Source organism: Mus caroli, unplaced genomic scaffold (genome assembly GCF_978045245.1).
Source record: "Mus caroli unplaced genomic scaffold, Mus_caroli_1 scaffold_13, whole genome shotgun sequence".
Classification (NCBI taxonomy): domain Eukaryota; kingdom Metazoa; phylum Chordata; class Mammalia; order Rodentia; family Muridae; genus Mus; species Mus caroli.
This window is the reverse complement of record NW_028227268.1, coordinates 6,493,484-6,512,054: the sequence shown is the minus strand read 5'-3', so window position 1 is coordinate 6,512,054 and position 18,571 is coordinate 6,493,484. Positions and strand designations below refer to the sequence as shown.

General features: G+C 47.2%; 1 protein-coding gene across 1 annotated transcript; it reads left to right on the top strand.

Annotated features, from left to right (window-relative positions):
- The first annotated feature begins 646 nt into the window (after positions 1-646).
- Nup85 (nucleoporin 85) lies at positions 647-18,386 on the top strand. Its single transcript, XM_021175895.2, has 19 exons — positions 647-749; positions 1,347-1,440; positions 2,791-2,953; positions 4,317-4,387; positions 4,633-4,676; positions 6,523-6,592; positions 6,821-6,942; positions 11,540-11,674; positions 11,775-11,897; positions 12,103-12,234; positions 12,401-12,507; positions 14,539-14,622; positions 14,759-14,824; positions 14,950-15,101; positions 15,798-15,915; positions 15,995-16,095; positions 17,303-17,454; positions 17,804-17,905; positions 18,201-18,386. Exons 1-19 carry the CDS (start codon positions 717-719, stop codon positions 18,300-18,302), a joined length of 1,971 nt encoding a protein of 656 aa, XP_021031554.1. The 5' UTR covers positions 647-716; the 3' UTR covers positions 18,303-18,386.
- The last annotated feature ends 185 nt before the right edge of the window (positions 18,387-18,571 follow it).

The following is an 18,571-nucleotide window of genomic DNA, read 5'->3' as shown; positions in this document are numbered from 1 at the left end:
TGAACTCCCGATTTTTCAGTCTCTACTTCCCAAGTGCTGCATCTTCCGGCTTATGTTACTATGCCCTACTTCCAAGTCTTGTATGACCACCAATTTAAGGTAGAAATAGTTCAGAATAATCCTAAAGAAAGAAAAGTTGCCAGTGCATAAAAGGTTGAGGAAGTCCCGTTGTTTAGGGATGTCATGTGTCCGAGACTAATTCCAAAATAAGCGCATTATAGTGGTCGGAGTTCGGAAAAGCGACTGAGAATATTCTAATAACATAGACCAGGAGGGAGGGATCACAACTACCGCTAAGAGATAAAGTAGTATTACAGAGGCGGAGTAGCTCCAATCGGGATAGATGCGCCAGCACGCTTCTGCGCATGCGCAACCCTCCCAGCCACTGCCTCTCCCGCCATCTCCGGGGGCCTTTCCCTCGCCTAGTGAGGGACTGTCTGCGGTGCCGCCTGATCTACTGGGAACATTCCGTGAGGACACGTGGCCCCTGGAGCCGTTTTCATGATGTGTTGTTTAGGTTAGGATAGTGGAACACGTGTGAAAGGCTTCAGAGGGCTAGGTTTGGCTAAGACGAAGGGATCTGTTGCGCTAAGGTGTGCAGGCGCTGCACAAGCCGCCCCCGAGGGGGTCCTCTTTGGCAGCTGGCTGTGAGCGGGAGGCCTGAGCGGAGAGAAGCGGCCGCGCGGCGGGGTCCCAGCCGCGGGGGGCACGGCGCTATGGAGGAGCTCGACTGCGAGCCCGCAGTAACTGTAAGGGCGCCGGGAGTGGAGTGGCTTGGCTTGTTGCATTGTGAGGGTTATGTTACTTTGGTCATTTCATGCTGCCTCCCTACATGCGGGACGCACGCTTCTTCCCTGGACACAGTTGCCACCATCCCGAATGTCAGGTTAACTGGGAACTAGGTTATGGCTATAGTGGTCCTTAGGTCCTGTGAATACTGGCCGGCTCGCGGAAACCCCACTGCATCACCCTTGTTTTTATAACCTTTCTGCTTCTCTAGTTTTGCCCCTTGGGTGTTAGAATGAGGTTGGTGTAAGCCCCACTTGGTCACTCCAAAGGCTGAGTTGGCCTTTCCCTGTCCTGCTGTCCTAGTCCGAGGCTTAATAAATGCATAATTTGTTCTCACGGGAGACTATAGACTAGTTTCTGTCGCGTTGTATTCTATTCCTCTTGCACCTAGAAAATGTTTTTTAAGTGTGTAAACGTCTGGATATGTGCACAGCATCAGTGGATGCCACCTAGGCTGTTCGCCTGGTCTATGGTGTCCGCAGTTACACTTGGAAGTTGAATGGACAGAAAACCCTTTGTAGGGCTAACAGCTCCTGTGCCTCCTTATGTTTTACTAGTGGATTCCAGGTGTGAATTCCAAGAAGAAGCAAATGTGTTTTGACTGGGGCCCCGGCGAGATGCTTCTCTGTGAAACTTCCTTCAACCAAACAGGTAAGCAGTTCTTGTTCACATCTGTCTTGGCACATTGGTTGACTCTCGGGGGCAGGAAACTGGAGTTATTTGGCAATATTTTTATTTTTGAAACTTTGTTTATTTTGCTCTTTTTGAGACAAGTTGCCCCTATGTCATCCTAGTGGGCTGGTCTTTGTGCAATCTTTGTGTAGGTTTGACTTCTACATCTTCCTCCCTCGACTTCCAGAGTGCTGGGACTTGAGGTGTGTGGTTCAACACTTGATATTAAGTAATTTTTAAATTTGATAGTCTGTGTATGGGCATCTTGTCTACATGCATAACTGCGCGCCACTCCGTGCTTGGTGCTGCAGAGGGCAAATGAGGTGATTGGATTCTAGGAACTAGAACTCTATTTATGTGAGTTGCCATATAGGGTGTTGGGAGTTGAACTTAGGTCTTTTGGAAGAGCTGTCTGTGTACTTCTTGTTTGGTTTTGGTTTTTTGAGATGGTTTCTCTGTGTAGCCTGGCTGTCCTGGTACTGGGTTTAGACCAAGCTGGCTTTGAACTCAGAAATTGCCCTTTCTTCCTGAGTGTTAGGATTAAAGGCAGGACATTTCAGCCAGTTGTCTTAGACGCCAAACCATCTCTTCAGCCCCCTTCCTATAATTAACCTTTAGAAACGAGCCATATAGCCCAGGTGTGGTGATGCACACCTTTTAATCCCAGCACTCAGGAGACAGAGGCAGGTGGTTCTGTGAGTTCACAGCCTGCCTGATCTACAGAATGAGTTCTAGGTCAACCAGAGCTACACAGAGAAATCTTGTCTTGAGAAACCCAACAAAAACAAGCCCAAAGAAGTGAGTTAGACTGCCTCAGCTGAAGGCAAAGTGCTGGGTTCAGGCAACGCTCGCTTGCAACCTTAGATTTTCTACTGTGCAGAAGAGTGGATGGGGGAATAGAGAGTTCCCAGTTGCCTGGGATATGTTGCCAGACCCATTCTCAAAAACCAAGGATGTAGGCTATCACTCAGTGGCTCAGTGATCACTTCTTTAGCATGGGCAGTGCCCTTAATTAGATCATCAATATCACCAAAAAAGGAGAGTCTGTGTTGTACTGCCTGCTTGTATTATAATCTCAGCCTACGCGGACCAGATGAAGACAAATCTTTTTTTCTTTTGGCGTAAACCTGGTTTGCTTGGCCTGACTGTGCGCACTAGTCTTCCCTTGAGTTTTAATCCTCCCGTCTCATTCCCACCAGTGGAGTAAGTGGACATGTGCCCCAGGGTCAGCCGGGCTTTGTAATTAGAGAATTAGAAGTACTGGGATGTTTTTCTCTTTTGGGGAAAATGGTAGATGTCGAGTTACTTTTTTTCCCTGTTTTGTTACAGACAAATCAGAGAAGGTGCCGAGCTGCCCTTTCATCTACATCATACGGAAAGATGTGGATGTTTACTCTCAAATTTTGAGAAAACTCTTCAATGAATCCCATGGAATCTTTGTTGGCCTGCAAAAAATTGAGGAAGAACTGTCGGGGAAGTCCAGGAAAGCTCAGTAAGTGGTGGGTGCTGAGGCTGCGGTGAAGTCGTGAGAGGGAGGCATCCCTACCCTGTGAGTGCCGGGGCACCTCGGGGTTCCTGTTCTCCTGTGTCTCTTCTTAGGGTGTAATTGTGCGTTGTGTAAATGCTGTTGGGAGACTTACTGGCTTGATATATATATCAGCTCTTCGTTTTGGATTCCTACTTCATTTGTATGTGTCCCTTGAACACCACCACCCACCAAAATAAAAATAATATAAATATCATGAAAGGAAGACTCATACAGAGAAGCCCTTGAATTAGCTCACTCTTGGAAGAGTTAAAAACGAGGCTGACAGATCTTTAAGAGCTGGTAGTCAGCGGAGTGAGTTCCAGACCACCCAGAGCTGCAGAAGCCAGATCCTGTCTCAATATGAAAGAAATACAGGCGTCAGCAGACAAGGCAAATGGAAAGAAAGAATTGATTCTCAAGCTTGTGTTTTTGAAAAGGAATCAGGATTTGTTTTTTTGCTTCCTTTTGGGCTAGCGGAGCTCGAGCTTCCTTTGAGTGCCTAGCTGCTGAGCCATGATACTGGGCCAGCCCTCCAGGCTACGGTTTGTTTTTTTTCTTTCCTATTATTCACTCTTTCTTTTTTTGGTGCGCTCGTTGCTTGAGCTCAGTAAGTAGATGAGGGGGAAACTGGGATGCACTCCGCTGACTTCTTTAGCCCAGGCTATGTATATGCTCAAATACGTGTGTATTCTTGAGTTTCTGGTCCTCTTGCCTCTACTTCTCAAGCTCAGGGTTACAGACATGACTACCAGACACTGAATTTTAGCAGAAATTGATGCAGAAGCCGTGGAGGAGTACTGCACACTGCCGTACTGCCGTGGCTTGCTCGGTCTGCTTTCTTACAGCAGCCAGGACCGCCAGCTTCGGACGGCGCCTCCCATATCAGTTATCAACTGAGAAAATATGCCACAGGCTTGATTACAACAATAGTGCTTTTAACCTGAGCTGTCTTTGCAGTCTAGACTTATTTTATTTTTAACTATGTATGTGTAGGTGCATATTGGTGCAGGCACCTGTGGGAATCAGAAGATGACATTGGGTTTCTTAGAACCAGAGTTACAGCCAGTTGTGAGCCATCTGATATGGGTGCTGGGTACTGAACTCTGGTCCTTTCCAACAGTAGTATGCACTTTTAAAACCACTGTGACAAAGCTGTTTGTTTGTTGTGTGGTATGGTGTGACCACATGAATTTATATGTACTGGAGGCCAGAGCACTCAGAGCTCCTGGAATTGGTGTTGCAGCCGTCTCCTGTCTTTTGATTTCTCTCTTTCTAGCATCAAGATACGGTTCCATGTCATCTTGTATGTCATTTCATTTTTTTGTAGATTGGTTCGAGTGAGTAAAAATTACCGTTCAGTCATACGGGCCTGTATGGAAGAAATGCATCAGGTTGCAAGTAAGGACCCTGTGTGTATTTGAAGTACGTTATCTGGTGCTGTTTTCTCCAGAGGCCTTTAAGAAGGCTGCTGTGCAGTTCATAATAGGGCCTTGTTTTAATGTGTGATCCATAAGTGTTTCACATGAAAATGGGTGGGTGGTAAAAGAAACAAAGGCAAAAGCCATGTGGGGCTTCTGAGGGCTTAGGAGATCAGCTACAATCAGTGCAGGTTGATTGACTTAAGGTGTTTTGTATTCTGCTAGTTGCTGCTAAAGATCCAGCCAGTGGCCGGCAGTTCAGCAGCCAGGTAAGGGGTAGCTGCTTTCCTTGTATTGGCAACACCGCATTAGTGCGTAGGGTGGTGGCTTTGTGGTCCTTGTGGCAGGAGGGCTCTCCTTTTCAGGTAGATCAGCAGCTCTTTGGGATGGCAAGTATGGCTTTGAAAGTGTTGGTCATCCCTCCAAGGTTTTAGCCCATGGGAACTCGGGGTTTTCATTGCTTGTGGAGAAGATGTCCTAACACATGGTGTTTGTGAGTTGTCAGCTGAGATGGAGAACTGAGCTTCTAGGACTACTGCTTGGTCTCGTGAACTCAAGCCACATGTGGTTACAATTCAGCAGCACTAGAAGGCGACGTCTAGGACTCTTTGCTCAGTGAGACCCCAGAGCTTTTCTACCTCATGACCAGGGAAAATAGGCCGTCTCTGATGGGCACGGTATGCTCTCCCCCTCGAACAAGGGGTGATGACGGCCGAGCTGACGGAGGGTGATGGGGTGGGGGACGTCCGTCTTCCTAAAGCATCTTAGGTTGGGTTTTGCTTTTTCCGTTGCTGCAGTGCCTGGTCTTGGTTCCAGGGTTGTAGCTGTGCTAAGTATGCACACTGTTGCTGAGCTATGCCCTCGGCTGACATGTCACCTTTTTAAAATGGTTTTTATTGTGTGTATGTATGTACAAGCGTACCTGTGCATGCATGTAGAGGACAGAAGGTGTTGAATGTCCACTCGCTCTGCTCATTCTCTTTCTTTCTCCTTGATCCTGGGAGTTGTGTTATTTTGGCTATGTTGGACACCAGCAAGCTGCAGTGACCCTCCTTTCTGTTCCCTTTGTAGCTGAGGCCTCAGATGTGCTCAGGTCTCCAGCTTGTTATCTGTGTGCTATGATCCAAACTGTGCTCCTCATGTGTGCACGGCAGAGTCATTGACTGTGAAGCCATCTCTCTTGCTCTCTGTTGTTTCTGAGACAGGGTCTCATTCTACAGCCCAAGCTGGCCACAGTCTTGTGTTGATCTTTCTGTTGTAGAAGCCTGAATGCTGGGTTTACAGTGTGAGCTACCATATACCTGGTTGTGGTCTTTGATTTTTTTTTTCCTTTTTAGATTTAATTTTTATTTTATGTGTATGGGTGTTTTGCCTTCATGTTTGTGCATTGTGTATGTGTGTTCTTGCAGAGGTCAGAGGCAGGTGTCAGACCCTCTGGAACTGGAGTAACATAGTTGTTAGCTACCGATTAGGTGTTGGAAATCAGCCTAGGTCTTTTGCTAGAGCAGTCAGTGCTCTTACTGCTGAGATCTTCAGCATCTGGACTCAGCCTCTTTCCTAAGCTTCATCCTTGATATGGACCACTGACCGACCGACCGACTGACTGACGACTAGCCTGGCAGGCCTGAAAGTTCTGATCCCCTACATTCCAAGTGCTGGGATTACGGGCTAGGCAGGCATGGGACCCTGGGTACTCCTGCCTAGGTTTGCTGAGTGGCAGGTTTACAAGCGTGTGGGCCACTGTCCCTACTGTCCTGGTTCCAACTTTGCAATTTTGTTTTACCTTTTTTTTTTTTTTGACAAACCTTCTCAAAATTTTCTTTTCCTTTTACTGGAATCAGGCGCCTTCTTAACCTCCAATCCATCGAGAGCGTCAGGGTGCTGTGCTAATTTACTTTTCTTATTCCCATTACAATAAAATCACCAGTGTTAGAATTATGAAGTCCTACAACCATCTCCCTATCTGAAACCCTCTCCGGGGCTGCCTGCTGGGGATCCTGCTGCAGGAGCATCAGTGACGTAGGGTTTGTGGCTCAGGCTGCACTGGGTGTCTTTGCTTTGCATTCGAGTTTCAGTAATATATTCAGTTAAAACTAGTCTCCATTTCTTCCCTAGGTCTCCATTTTGTCAGCCATGGAGCTCATTTGGAACCTGTGTGAGATTCTTTTTATTGAAGTAGCACCAGGTAACCCCGATTTGTTTGTTTGTTTCATGTAGCCACACTTAGCCCAGGCTAGCTCTGTCATAGCATCACAGGGTTCCTGTCATCCCCTGTCCTTCCTAGTTGCAGGGAATAGCACTCTGTCCAGTCAGGTCCTCTGCTGTAAATCCACATCTGTGTCAGTACTTTGGGTGGAGTGGAGATGCCGCAGATGAAGCTGAGCTCTTTTGTGTGACATGAGTCTCTCCTCAGCTGGCCCTCTCCTCCTTCATCTTCTTGACTGGGTCCGACTGCACGTGTGCGAGGTGGACAGTTTGTCAGCAGATGTCCTGGGCAGTGACAACCCAAGCAAGCATGAAAGCTTCTGGAACTTGGTGAGTGTGCATGGACGGCAGCCGCTCTTGTTCTGCTGTGCACTAGAGCAGTTTAAAACTAATTTAGCATGGGGAGCGGTGCTTGGTAAACTTGCCGTCGTTTCAGGAGGATTTTGTTTGTAGGTCTGAGGAGAGAGGTTATAAGGGTACCAAGTGGTTGACGGGGTGGGGTGCACAGGAGCATAAGTGGTCTGAGGTAGGAGAACGCTCCGGGGCAACAGTTCGCAACCTGCGGCTCATGCTCCCAGGGGATTTGCATCTCAGGTGCTTACATTACTATTCATGACAGTAGCAACGAAATAATTCCATGGCTGGAAGTTAGCACAATGTGAGCTCTGTTAAAGGGTCTGGGCACTAGGAAGGCTGAGGCACACTGAGGAAGGGCCTTGAGGTGGCATTGTAGTGAGTGCCTACATAGCATCTGGGAGACCAAGATCTCCAGCACCACAAGGCGAGAAAGGATCTTTTTGGTTATTTTGTTGGCTTATTTTGTTGAATTTATTTATGTATTTTAATTCAGGGTTTCTTTGTGTAGGCTTGTCTGTCCTACCAGACTGGCTTGGAACCCACAGAGATCCACCTGCTTCTGTCTCCTAACTGCTGAGATTAAGTTTGTTTTGTTTTGGTTTTTTGTTTTTTGATACAGGAACTTGTATGGCCTTGACTGCCATTGAGCCAAGCATGAGCTGGAGTTTCTGATCTTTCTCCTTACACGCATTTGCCACCATTTTGAGTTTTCTGTCATGCTGGGGATGACCAGGACCTGGTGGAGAGAGAGAGAGAGAGAGAGAGAGAGAGAGAGAGAGAGAGAGAGAGAGAGAGAGAGAGAGAGAGAGAATTGGGTTTTGTCTGTGTAAGGTGGACTTTCTGCCACTGAGCTATATTTCTGGCCAAACATATATGAACAGATATTGTCCCCCCACCGTGGGGCTCAAAGCAGAGCTTTGTACACACTTATCTAAGCCTGAATGTTTCTATGGATTTTACTCTGATTGCCCTGAGTGAGAAGTATTCTCACTCTTCACATTACGACAGTACCGACTTCTGAGTCCTGTTTGCCTCTTGCTGGGATGACAGCTGTGGACTCCACAACTCACATGTTTCCGCTGGTCTTCAGCTAGAGCTCGGGCCCTTGAGCTTGCAAGACCTGAGCTTTCCTGACTGAGTCATCTCCCAGCCCTGAGCTCTTCTTCTCCATTGAAAAGTCCCTTGGCAGTTTTATCCGTGTCTATGATGAATTTGGGGGTTGGATGTATTGCTCAGCGATCAAGAGCATGTACTGGCTGCTCTTGCAAAGCACCAAGTTTAGTTGGTGTGGTTGTAAGTTCAGCTCCTCTGGCCTCACATGCATGTGCCTCCCCATCCTCCCCAGCTACCTACCCACCTACCTACCTACATACAGAAAACTTTTTTTTTTTTTGGAGACAGGGTTTCTCTGTGTAGCCTCAGCTATTCTGGAACTCACTCTGTAGACCAGGCTGGCCCCAAGTTTATAGAGATCCACCAGCATCTGCCTCCTGAGTGCTGGGATTTAAGGCAGGCACCACCATACCCAGCTAGAAATGTTTTTTTTAAATAGTGAATTTTAGTAATTTTTATTTGCTTTTTGGTTTTTGGTTTTGTTTTGGGGTGTGTGTGTATGTTTGAGACAGGGTTTCTCTGTGTAGCACTGGCTATCCTAGAACTGGACTACCTGTAGACCAGGCTGGCCTCCCAGGCAGATCTGCCTGTCTCTGGCTCCTGAGTCACAGGATTAAAGGTGAGTGTCATCACCTGGCTAGAATTTTAGTAATTTTCCTTCTCCGTCCCCTCGCATCCTCTTTCTCTCCCATTGAAGCCCTTCTTCCTGACTTGTCTCCCTCTTGCTTTCCCATCTTAACTCAAACAAATCACTGGCCTTTCTCTACACAAAGGATAAACGGACTGAGAAAGAAATAAGGGAAACAACACCCTTCACAATAGACACAAATAATATAAAATACCTTGGTGTGACTCTAACTAAGGAAATGAAAGATCTGTATGATAAGAATTTCAAGTTTCTGAAGAAAAAAATTGAAGAAGATCTCAGAAGATGGAAAGATCTCTCATGCTCATGGATTAGCTGGATTAATATAATAAAAATGGCTATCCTGCCAAAAGCAATCTACAGATTCAATGCAATCCCCATCAAAATTCCAACTCAATTCTTCATTGAGATAGAAAGGGCAATTTGCAAATTCATCTGGAATAATAAAAAACCTAGGATAGCAAAAACTGTTCTCAACAATAAAAGAACCTCTGGGGGAATCACCATGCCTGACCTCAAGCTGTACTACGGAGCAATTGTGATAAAAACTGCATGGTATTGGTACAGTGACAGACAGGTAGATCAATGGAATAGAATTGAAGACCCAGAAATGAATCCACACACCTATGGTCACTTGATCTTTGACAAGGGAGCTAAAACCATCCAGTGGAAAAAAGACAGCATTTTCAACAAATGGTGCTGGCACAACTGGCGGTTATCATGTAGAAGAATGCAAATTGATCCGTTCTTATCTCCTTGTACAAAGCTCAAGTCTAAGTGGATCAGAGACCTCCACATAAAACCAGAGACACTGAAATTAATAGAGAAGAAAGGGGGGAAAGCCTCGAAGATATGGGCACAGGGGAAAAATTCCTGAACAGAACAGCAATGGCGTGTGCTGTAAGATCAAGAATTGACAAATGGGACCTCAAAAAATTGCAAAGATTCTGTAAGGCAAAAGATACTGTCAATAAGACAAAAAGGCCACCAACAGATTGGGAAAGGATTTTTACCAATCCTAAATCTGATAGGGGACTAATATCCAATATATACAAAGAGCTCAAGAAGCTGGACTCCAGAAATTCAAATAACCCCATTAAAAATGGGGTACAGAGCTAAACAAAGAATTCTCAACTGAGGAATACTGAATGGCTGAGAGACACCTGAAAAAATGTTCAACATCCTTAGTCATCAGGGAAATGCAAATCAAAACAACCTTGAGATTTCACCTCACACCAGTCAGAATGGCTAGGATAAAAAATTCAGGTGACAGCAGATGCTGGCGAGGATGTGGAGAAAGAGGAACACTCCTCCATTGTTGGTGGGATTGCAAGCTTGTACAACCACTCTGGAAGTCAGTCTGGAGGTTCCTCAGAAAATTGGACATAATACTACTGGAAGATCCAGCAATATCTCTCCTGGGCATATACCCAGAAGTTCCAACTGGTAATAAGAACACATGCTCCACTATGTTCATAGCAGCCTTATTTATAATAGCCAGAAGCTGGAAAGAACCCAGATGCCCCTCAACAGAAGAATGGATACAGAAAATGTGGTACATTTACATAATGGAGTACTACTCAGCTATTAAAAGCAATGGATTTATGAAATTCTTGGACAAATGGATGTATCTGGAGGATATCATCCTTAGTGAGGTAACCCAATCACAAAAGAAGTCATTAGATATGCACTCACTGATAAGTGGATATTAGCCCAGAAACATAGAACACCCAAGATACAATTTGCAAAACACAAGACAATCAAGAAGAAGGAAGACCAATGGGTGGATACTTCATTCCTCCTTAGAATAGAGAACAAAATACCCATGAAAGAGTTACAGAGACAAAGTTTGGAGCTAAGATGAAAGGATGGACTATCCAGAGACTACCCCACCCGGGGATCCATCCCATAATCAGCCACCAAACCCAGGCACTATTGCATATGCCAGCAAAATTTTGCTGAAGGGACCCTGGTATAGCTGTCTCGTATGAGGCTATGCCAGTGCCTGGCAAATACAGAAGTGGATGCTCACAGTCATCTATAAGATGGAACACAGGGCCCCCAATGGAGGAGCTAGAGAAAGTACCCAAGGAGCTGAAGGGGTCTGCAACCTGATAGATGGAACAACAATATGAACTAACCAGTACCCCCAGAGCTCGTGTCTCTAGCTGCATATGTAGCAGAAGATGGCCTGGTCGGCCATCACTGGGAAGAGAGGCCCTTTGGTCTTGCAAACTTTTTATGCCCCAGTACAGGGGAAACACCAGGTCCAAGAAGTGGGAGTGGGTGGGTAGGGGAGTAGGGTGGCGGGAGGGTATAGGGCACTTTCGGGATAGCAGATGAAATGTATATTAAGAAAATATTTAATAAAAAAATATTATTTAAGCCGGGCGTGGTGGCACACACCTTTAATCCCAGCACTCGGGAGGCAGAGGCAGGCGGATTTCTGAGTTCGAGGCCAGCCTGGTCTACAAAGTGAGTTCCAGGACAGCCAGGGCTATACAGAGAAACCCTGTCTCGAAAAACTAAAAAAAAAAAAAAAAAAAAAAAAAAAATTATTAAAAAAAAAAAGAAAGAAAGAAAATGCTCTTCGGGCTTGTGTACAGCCTGAGCTTATTGAGACTTTTTAAGTTGAGGTTCCTGCCCCTCTGACTGACTATAGGCTGTGATGAGCTGACATACCCAACCAGCATAGGGCATGTCTGGGAGTCAGCGCTAGAAGGGAGGAGTGCTTGCTGACTCTGGGTCCCGGCGGCCTGGAGAAGTCAGCACTTGCAGTGCTGCGGCTCATGGTCCCACCTCTCTCTGCAGGTGACTGTCCTGGTGCTTCAGGGCCGGCTCGATGAGGCACGGCAGATGCTAGCCAAAGAAGCTGATGCCAACCCCTCTTGTGCAGGCATGTGCCGTGTCCTTGGGGACCTGATGAGGACAATGCCCATTCTCAGCGTATGTGGGAGCTGCCTTGCCTACCTGGTCTTGGGAGGTAGGGATCAGAGAGCATGTAGGTTTGGGCAGCTGAGAGTTTCACAGCCAACCTCTCCCCCAGCCTGGCAACACTCAGACACTGACAGAGTTGGAGCTGAAGTGGCAGCACTGGCGTGAGGAGTGTGAAAGACACTTGCAAGACAACACATTTGCAGCCAACCCCCGTCTGGAGTCTCTCTGCAAGGTGTGGATGGGTCAGGTCAGGGCTGGGGACCTTCCTCGGGACCCTGGCATCCCAGGCATCAAGGAGCTGGCTTCTCCTTGGAGAGAGCTGTTCAGTCATTTGGCTGTGAGAGAGGGAACTTCTTGTCTTATTGAGACCGATGGCCCCAGATGAGTCCTAGGGGATCTGCCCGTGTGGATGGAGCTGAGACGACGTCTCTCCTCAGATCATGCTGGGCGATGAGGCCGCCTTGTTGGAGCAGAAGGAGCTTCTGAGCAACTGGTACCATTTCTTAGTGACGAGGCTGCTGTACTCTAACCCCACAGTGAAGCCCATTGACCTGCACTTCTATGCCCAGGTGACATAGTGACAGTGTGTGGCCTCCGTGCATCAGGAAGGCTCTTTCACTTCAGTCCTTTGGGAAGGGGCTCCTTTTTAGACGCCCACGCAGCAGTCTTGACCTCCCCTCCCCCTCAAGTCTCTGCTGCTGTCTTGACACTGACTCGGTATTCCCTTTGCCACAGTCCAGCCTAGACATGTTTCTTGGAGGCGAGAGCAGTCCAGAACCACTGGACAACATCTTGATGGCGGCCTTTGAGTTCGACATTCACCAGGTGATCAAAGAGTGCAGGTAGGATACCCCTCATTTTCACTTTTTTTGACTTGGTCTCTCTATGTACCTCTGACTGTCCTAGAACTTTCTATGTAGACCAGGCTGAGGAGGGACGGGATAGGGGGTTTTTGGAGGGGAGACTAGGAAAGGGGATAACATTTGAAATGCAAATAAGGAAAACATCTACTAAAAGATGGCGTGGGTCCAGTTCCGTCATTAAACTCTGTAACCATCTCATTCACTCCACACTGCTTGTTCTTCTGAGCTTTCCTTTCACTTTCTTTCCTGGGCTTTGTTCCTTTTTATGTGAGGGCTTGTTTCACTGGTTTGTTTATATGAGTGTGTGCACTCTGTGTGTGGTGGTTAGTGTGCATTGTGAGAGCCTCAGCTCTAGGCCAAGCTCTATTGCCTTGACATTGACGTACTGAGCCAGCAGCTTACTGTCTCTGGTTGGTTAGCAAGCTCTAGGATCTGGTGGGGTCCCTTATGCTTGTAGGGCAAGCATCCTTATGCACCAGCCATCTCCCCAGCATGGTTTGTGTTTTGGGCTAGCTTGGTCCTACTGACTGTGTAGCCAGGTGGGCAGCACTGCCTGCCTTTCTAGCTGCATTCCTGTAGGTCTGCTGGTTTGTACTTACTGTTGGAGAGAAACTTGTTTTCTCACTGTTCTAGAGACTGGAAGTCTAAAGCAAAGGTGAAAAATCTTGAGATGGTTGTGCCCTGCTTTAGTGATAACACATTGTTGGTTTTGTGAGACAGTCTCATGCCACCGCTTACTGTAAAGGAATTCACTGTGGAGGCAGGCAGGGGAGGAATGCTCTGCCTCAATTGGTGGAAAGGGAGAGACTGGGGGCATAGCCTATTAAGCTCCTTTGTAACTTTCCTGCATTTTATTTGTGAGGAAGGACTCATTCTCACCTCCTACAGGCCTGTCTATCTAGTACTGCTCTCAGAGCCACAGTTAGGACTACCCAGTACTCCTGTCTGACTGTGTGCAAACAGATAATGGCTTCTAAGGAATTGGCCATTTCACTGGAGTGTGAGAGCTGCCTTATTTATCCTTGTTTCCATTACATGGATATTCAAACCAGCATTGCAGGAAATGACATTGATAGGGAATAGCAAGGCTCGGTAGCTCATGTTTATAATAATCCTACCTCCTGCAAGGCTGAGGACTGAAGGATCAGGAGTTCAAAGGCCAGCCTCCACTACACCAAAAGTTCAAGGGTAGCTGGGTGTGGTGGTGCACGCCTTTAATCCCAGCACTTGGGAGGCAGAGGCAGGCAGATTTCTGAGTTCGAGGCCAGCCTGGTCTACAAAGTGAGTTCCAGGACAGCCAGGGCTATACAGAGAAACCCTGTCTTGAAAAAATCCAAAAAAAAAAGAAAGGAAAAAAAAAGAAAATGTCTAAAGGGCATGAGAGATCATTTAGCAGGTTCTACCACTGCGCTAATCCCCAAGCCCACGCCTTTCCTTTCTAGGAATCGGGTTCCATGTGTGCCATACTTGGCTGTTTTGTTTTAGTTGTGTGTGTGCGTGCGCGAGTGCGCATGTGTGTGCCCCTTTGTTGCCAGTAGAGATTTAAAAAGAACTCTTGAGAAATGATTCTATTATCTGGGTTCTGGGGATTAAACTCAGGTGGTCATGTTTGCCTTCAGGTCCCTTTTCCCTCAGCCATTTCTCTGTTCGACCCATCTAGTCTTCTTTCTTTCTTTCTTTCTTTCTTTCTTTCTTTCTTTCTTTCTTTCTTTCTTTCTTTCTTTCAGATTTATTTTTGTATAAAGCATTCTGCCTGCATGTATACCTCCAGGCCAGAAGAGGGCACCAGATCCCATTACAGAGGGTTGTGAGCCACCATGTGGTTGCTGGGAATTGAACACAGGACTTCTGGAAGAGCAGCCAGTGCTCTTAACCACTGAGCCACCTCTCCAGCCCCTCTTCCAGTCTTTTGACAGCACGGGATGTGTGGGTTTCCGACTCCTCTCAATCATGTGACATTGTCTTCTTTCCCTTCCCCTGACCTTTTTGCCTTGGTGTCTGGATTTTCAGCATCGCCCTGAGCAACTGGTGGTTCGTAGCTCACCTCACAGACCTTTTGGATCACTGCAGACTCCTCCAGTCACACAATCTCTAGTAAGTTGGCCAGATGCACTGACCCTTTCTTACATCACCAGGCTTTGAGGGGGTGGCCAGTAGACTAGGAGCAGGTAGGCTGCAGGAGCCACAAAGTGGGCAGGCTTGCAGTCCTGTGTTGTTGTTTTTTCCCCAGTTTTGGTTCTAACATGAGAGAATTCCTCCTGCTGGAGTACGCCTCAGGACTGTTTGCTCACCACAGGTAGGAGGAAGCCTCACTGCTCTGTTCTGGTTCAGAGGGCTGAGGAGGATGAGCATCAGGTGGCAATGCCCAGAGCCATAGGGCAACCAGGTAGCCCCTCACTCTCTGCATTCCTTCCACCGTAGCCTGTGGCAGCTGGGGGTGGACTACTTTGATTACTGCCCAGAGCTAGGCCGAGTTTCCTTGGAGCTGCACATTGAGCGGATTCCTCTCAACACAGAGCAGAAAGCCTTGAAGGTGCTGAGGATTTGTGAGCAGCGGCAGATGACTGAACAAGGTGATAAGGCACTTCCCCCAACCTGTCTGCTGGGCTGTCAGGGCATCCCTAGGCTGAACAGTGCTTACTCTGTGACAGCTCGCTTCTGCATACTGGAGAGACAGTGTGCAGTACATGCCAAGACATCAGGGAGGGCCGGAGAGCCTGCTGGGGTTGGCCTTTGAAACAGGAAAATCTGGCCCTTTGACTTTAGGTTCTCAGAGCCTGTGGTCAGAGCTGAGAGTCCTATGTAGGTAGGAGGTTGCTATCAGCAAAGCCTGGACCAGTGGGGAAGCTTGGCAGGAGCACACAGCGATAGGAATAGGTGTCAACAGCTCTGTGCCATCCTCCCACTGCTGCTAAATGAGAACCACTTGCACACTTATACATGGTGTTCAAGATCTTAAAAAGGAAGATGAGATTTGTGTGGCCTCAGGACAGATAATGGTGGAACTATTAATGTGGAGGAAAACCAAGACCTTTTTTGCCACCCAAGGACAAACACTCAGAAAGCCAGTCTAGTGAGTGGGTCATCTGTGGTATGAGCAAACGAAAGACAAGGAATAAACGGAAGTTTCTGGTTTTCTCACTTAGTTGTAGATTTAGTACTTTAGGTTGTAGTGAGGCTGTCGGAAGGCCGAGCCTGTCCCCACAGGGCTTTTCACAGGAGGATTATAAAGTGTGAGCCTTTGTCCTTTGTCCTTTCTCCTGCAAAAGTGAGAAGCATCTGTAAGATCTTGGCCATGAAGGCTGTTCGTAATAACCGCTTGGGCTCAGCACTCTCCTGGAGCATCCGCGCCAAAGATGCTGCCTTTGCCACACTCGTATCTGACAGGTAGGTGAGGCTTTGTGGTTGGCTGGAGCTTGAGGAGGGCCTAGGATTGCTGCTCTCATCTTTGGGTTGGGCCCTGCAGATTCCTCCGGGATTACTGTGAGAGAGGCTGCTTTTCTGACTTGGATCTCATTGACAATCTGGGATCAGCCATGATGCTCAGTGATCGACTGACATTTCTGGGTGAGTCTCATCATTCTTTCCCCTGGGTATTCCAGAGTGGACACTTGGGGAGATGGAGGACAGCCAGCCTTTGCATGTGTTAGCCTTTGCATAGTTTGGTAACATTTTATTTCCTAATTCCAAAATTCGGGAAATAAATAGCATGAAAAACACAATTTATATACACTTTTCATACTCTTTTTTTTTTTTTTTTTTTTTTTCGTTTTTCGAGACAGGGTTTCTCTGTGTAGCCCTGGCTGTCCTGGCACTCACTTTGTAGACCAGGCTGGCCTCGAACTCAGAAATCCGCCTGCCTCTGCCTCCCGAGTGCTGGGATTAAAGGCGTGCGCCACCACGCCTGGCTTCATACTCTTTTTTTTTTTTTTTTTTTTCATTTTTCGAGACAGGGTTTCTCTGTATAGCCCTGGCTGTCCTGGAACTCACTTTGTAGACCAGGCTGGCCTCGAACTCAGAAATCCGCCTGCCTCTGCCTCCCGAGTGCTGGGATTAAAGGCGTGCGCCACCACGCCCGGCTTTCATACTCATTTTTGAAGACAGGGTGGCACTGTGTACCTCTCTGGCTGCCCTGGAAATCCCTGTGTGGGCCAGGCTAGCCTCTCACACAGGGAAGTCTTTTAGCCTTACCTCCCCAAGGCTGGGATTATGAGCCTGGGAGAGTTTGGTATGGTATCCATGTCCAATTTCCATCATGCTTCCAGCAGAGATTTTTTTGTTGCTTGTGTGAGCTGGCAGTTCACTGCAGGAAGAGATCAGTGTCTCCCTCTACCTCATGTACATCACCAGGATTCGTGGAGTATTTTAATCTTCTTAAACTTCTGTTTTGTGTATGGGTGCTCGCCACATATTGGCCTGGTGTTTGCAGAAGCTAGAGGACGGTCCCTTGGGACTGGAGTTGGTCAGGTGTGAGCTGGCATGTGGGTGTTGGGCATTGATTCATGCCTTCTGTACCAGAAGAGTCGGTACGATAACAGAACCATCTTTCCAGCACTCTAACTGATCGCTCACCATCTACTGCACTACTGACACTTCCCCAGATCTGGTGCTCATAAAAATCTTGGAATCCTACATTTCATTTATTTGTGTACTTGAAACTGTTCTAGAAACATTTCCAGGTATATGGAGTTCTCCTAGTTTAAAGCCAGGATAGCTTTTCTAAGTATCAGGTAAGTAGAGAGGAATTTTGAGGTGAACTCACACCCCTCAACAGGAAAGTACCGGGAGTTCCACAGACTGTACGGGGAGAAGCGCTTTGGTGACGCTGCTTCTCTTCTGCTGTCCCTCATGACCTCTCAGATTGCACCTCGTTCTTTCTGGATGACTCTGCTCACAGATGCCCTTCCTCTTTTGGAACAGAAACAGGTAACACTTGATCACATCTAACCTATCTGTTCTGTGCCCTTGGTCACATCTAACCTATCTGTTCTGTGCCCTTGGTGGTCCTCAGCTGGGTCCTGTAGCCATACAGAAGCTCGTTTACGCCTAAGTTAGTACTGTGTGTACGTGTCCAAGGCTCGAGCACCAATCCACTATTCATTTCAGAACAGCTGGAAGATGCCTCACTAGAGGGATGGATGTAAGACTTAGGAGCATACCAGCAGCCCAGGGCTCTGTACGCAGATATTTCTTCCCGAAGACTTTGGACCCGTGCCTAGACTTAACACAGGCTGTGCCTGTGGAGCAGCTGAGTGAAGCAGCCTCTTTCCCCTAGGTGATTTTTTCAGCAGAGCAGACATATGAGCTGATGCGGTGCCTGGAAGACTTGGCCTCAGGGAGGCCAGAGTGTGGTGAACCTGATGCCCAGCGACTGCAGGTCATTTTAACTCCTGGGAAGATGATTCTGTGTTGAAGTGGGGAAAGATTTCTGTCTCGGGATTTCCTCCCATTATCCTGCAATCTCGAAACATTAGCCTCTTTATGAATTCATGTGCCTTTTAGCTATTAGCCTGTTCTGTAACACCAACTTTTAGGAGCAAGTCTTCCCACTGCAGAGCCAAACTTAGTATGCTATACTGGTCACAGTCTAAACTGTAATCATAGGTTCAGATGGCTCCATGCTCTCCTGGAATGCTGCCTGTTGCCCCTCACACTGCTTTTCTGCTCTTTAGGATGACGACATAGAGACCACCAAGGTGGAGATGCTGAGACTGGCTCTTGCCCGGAATCTTGCTCGGGCAATTATAAGGGAAGGCTCACTGGAGGGTTCCTGAGAGAAGATGAGGACAGTTGCAATATAGTAACTTTGTATGGCAATGTAAATAGATTTTAAAGAATAAATTGTTTTGCAAATATAAGACCAATTGTTAATCCTACCAAGGAGGTTTTAAAATTGTCTATCCTGAACCTGACACGGCAAAATGAACAATATTTGCCTTTGAGATACATGTTTCCACTCCTGGCCTAAGAGCTCAGCGATAGAGAATGGCCCTGCTCCATCTCATTAGAGAAGCCAGGGACCCACGGGACTGGTGCAAGGGGA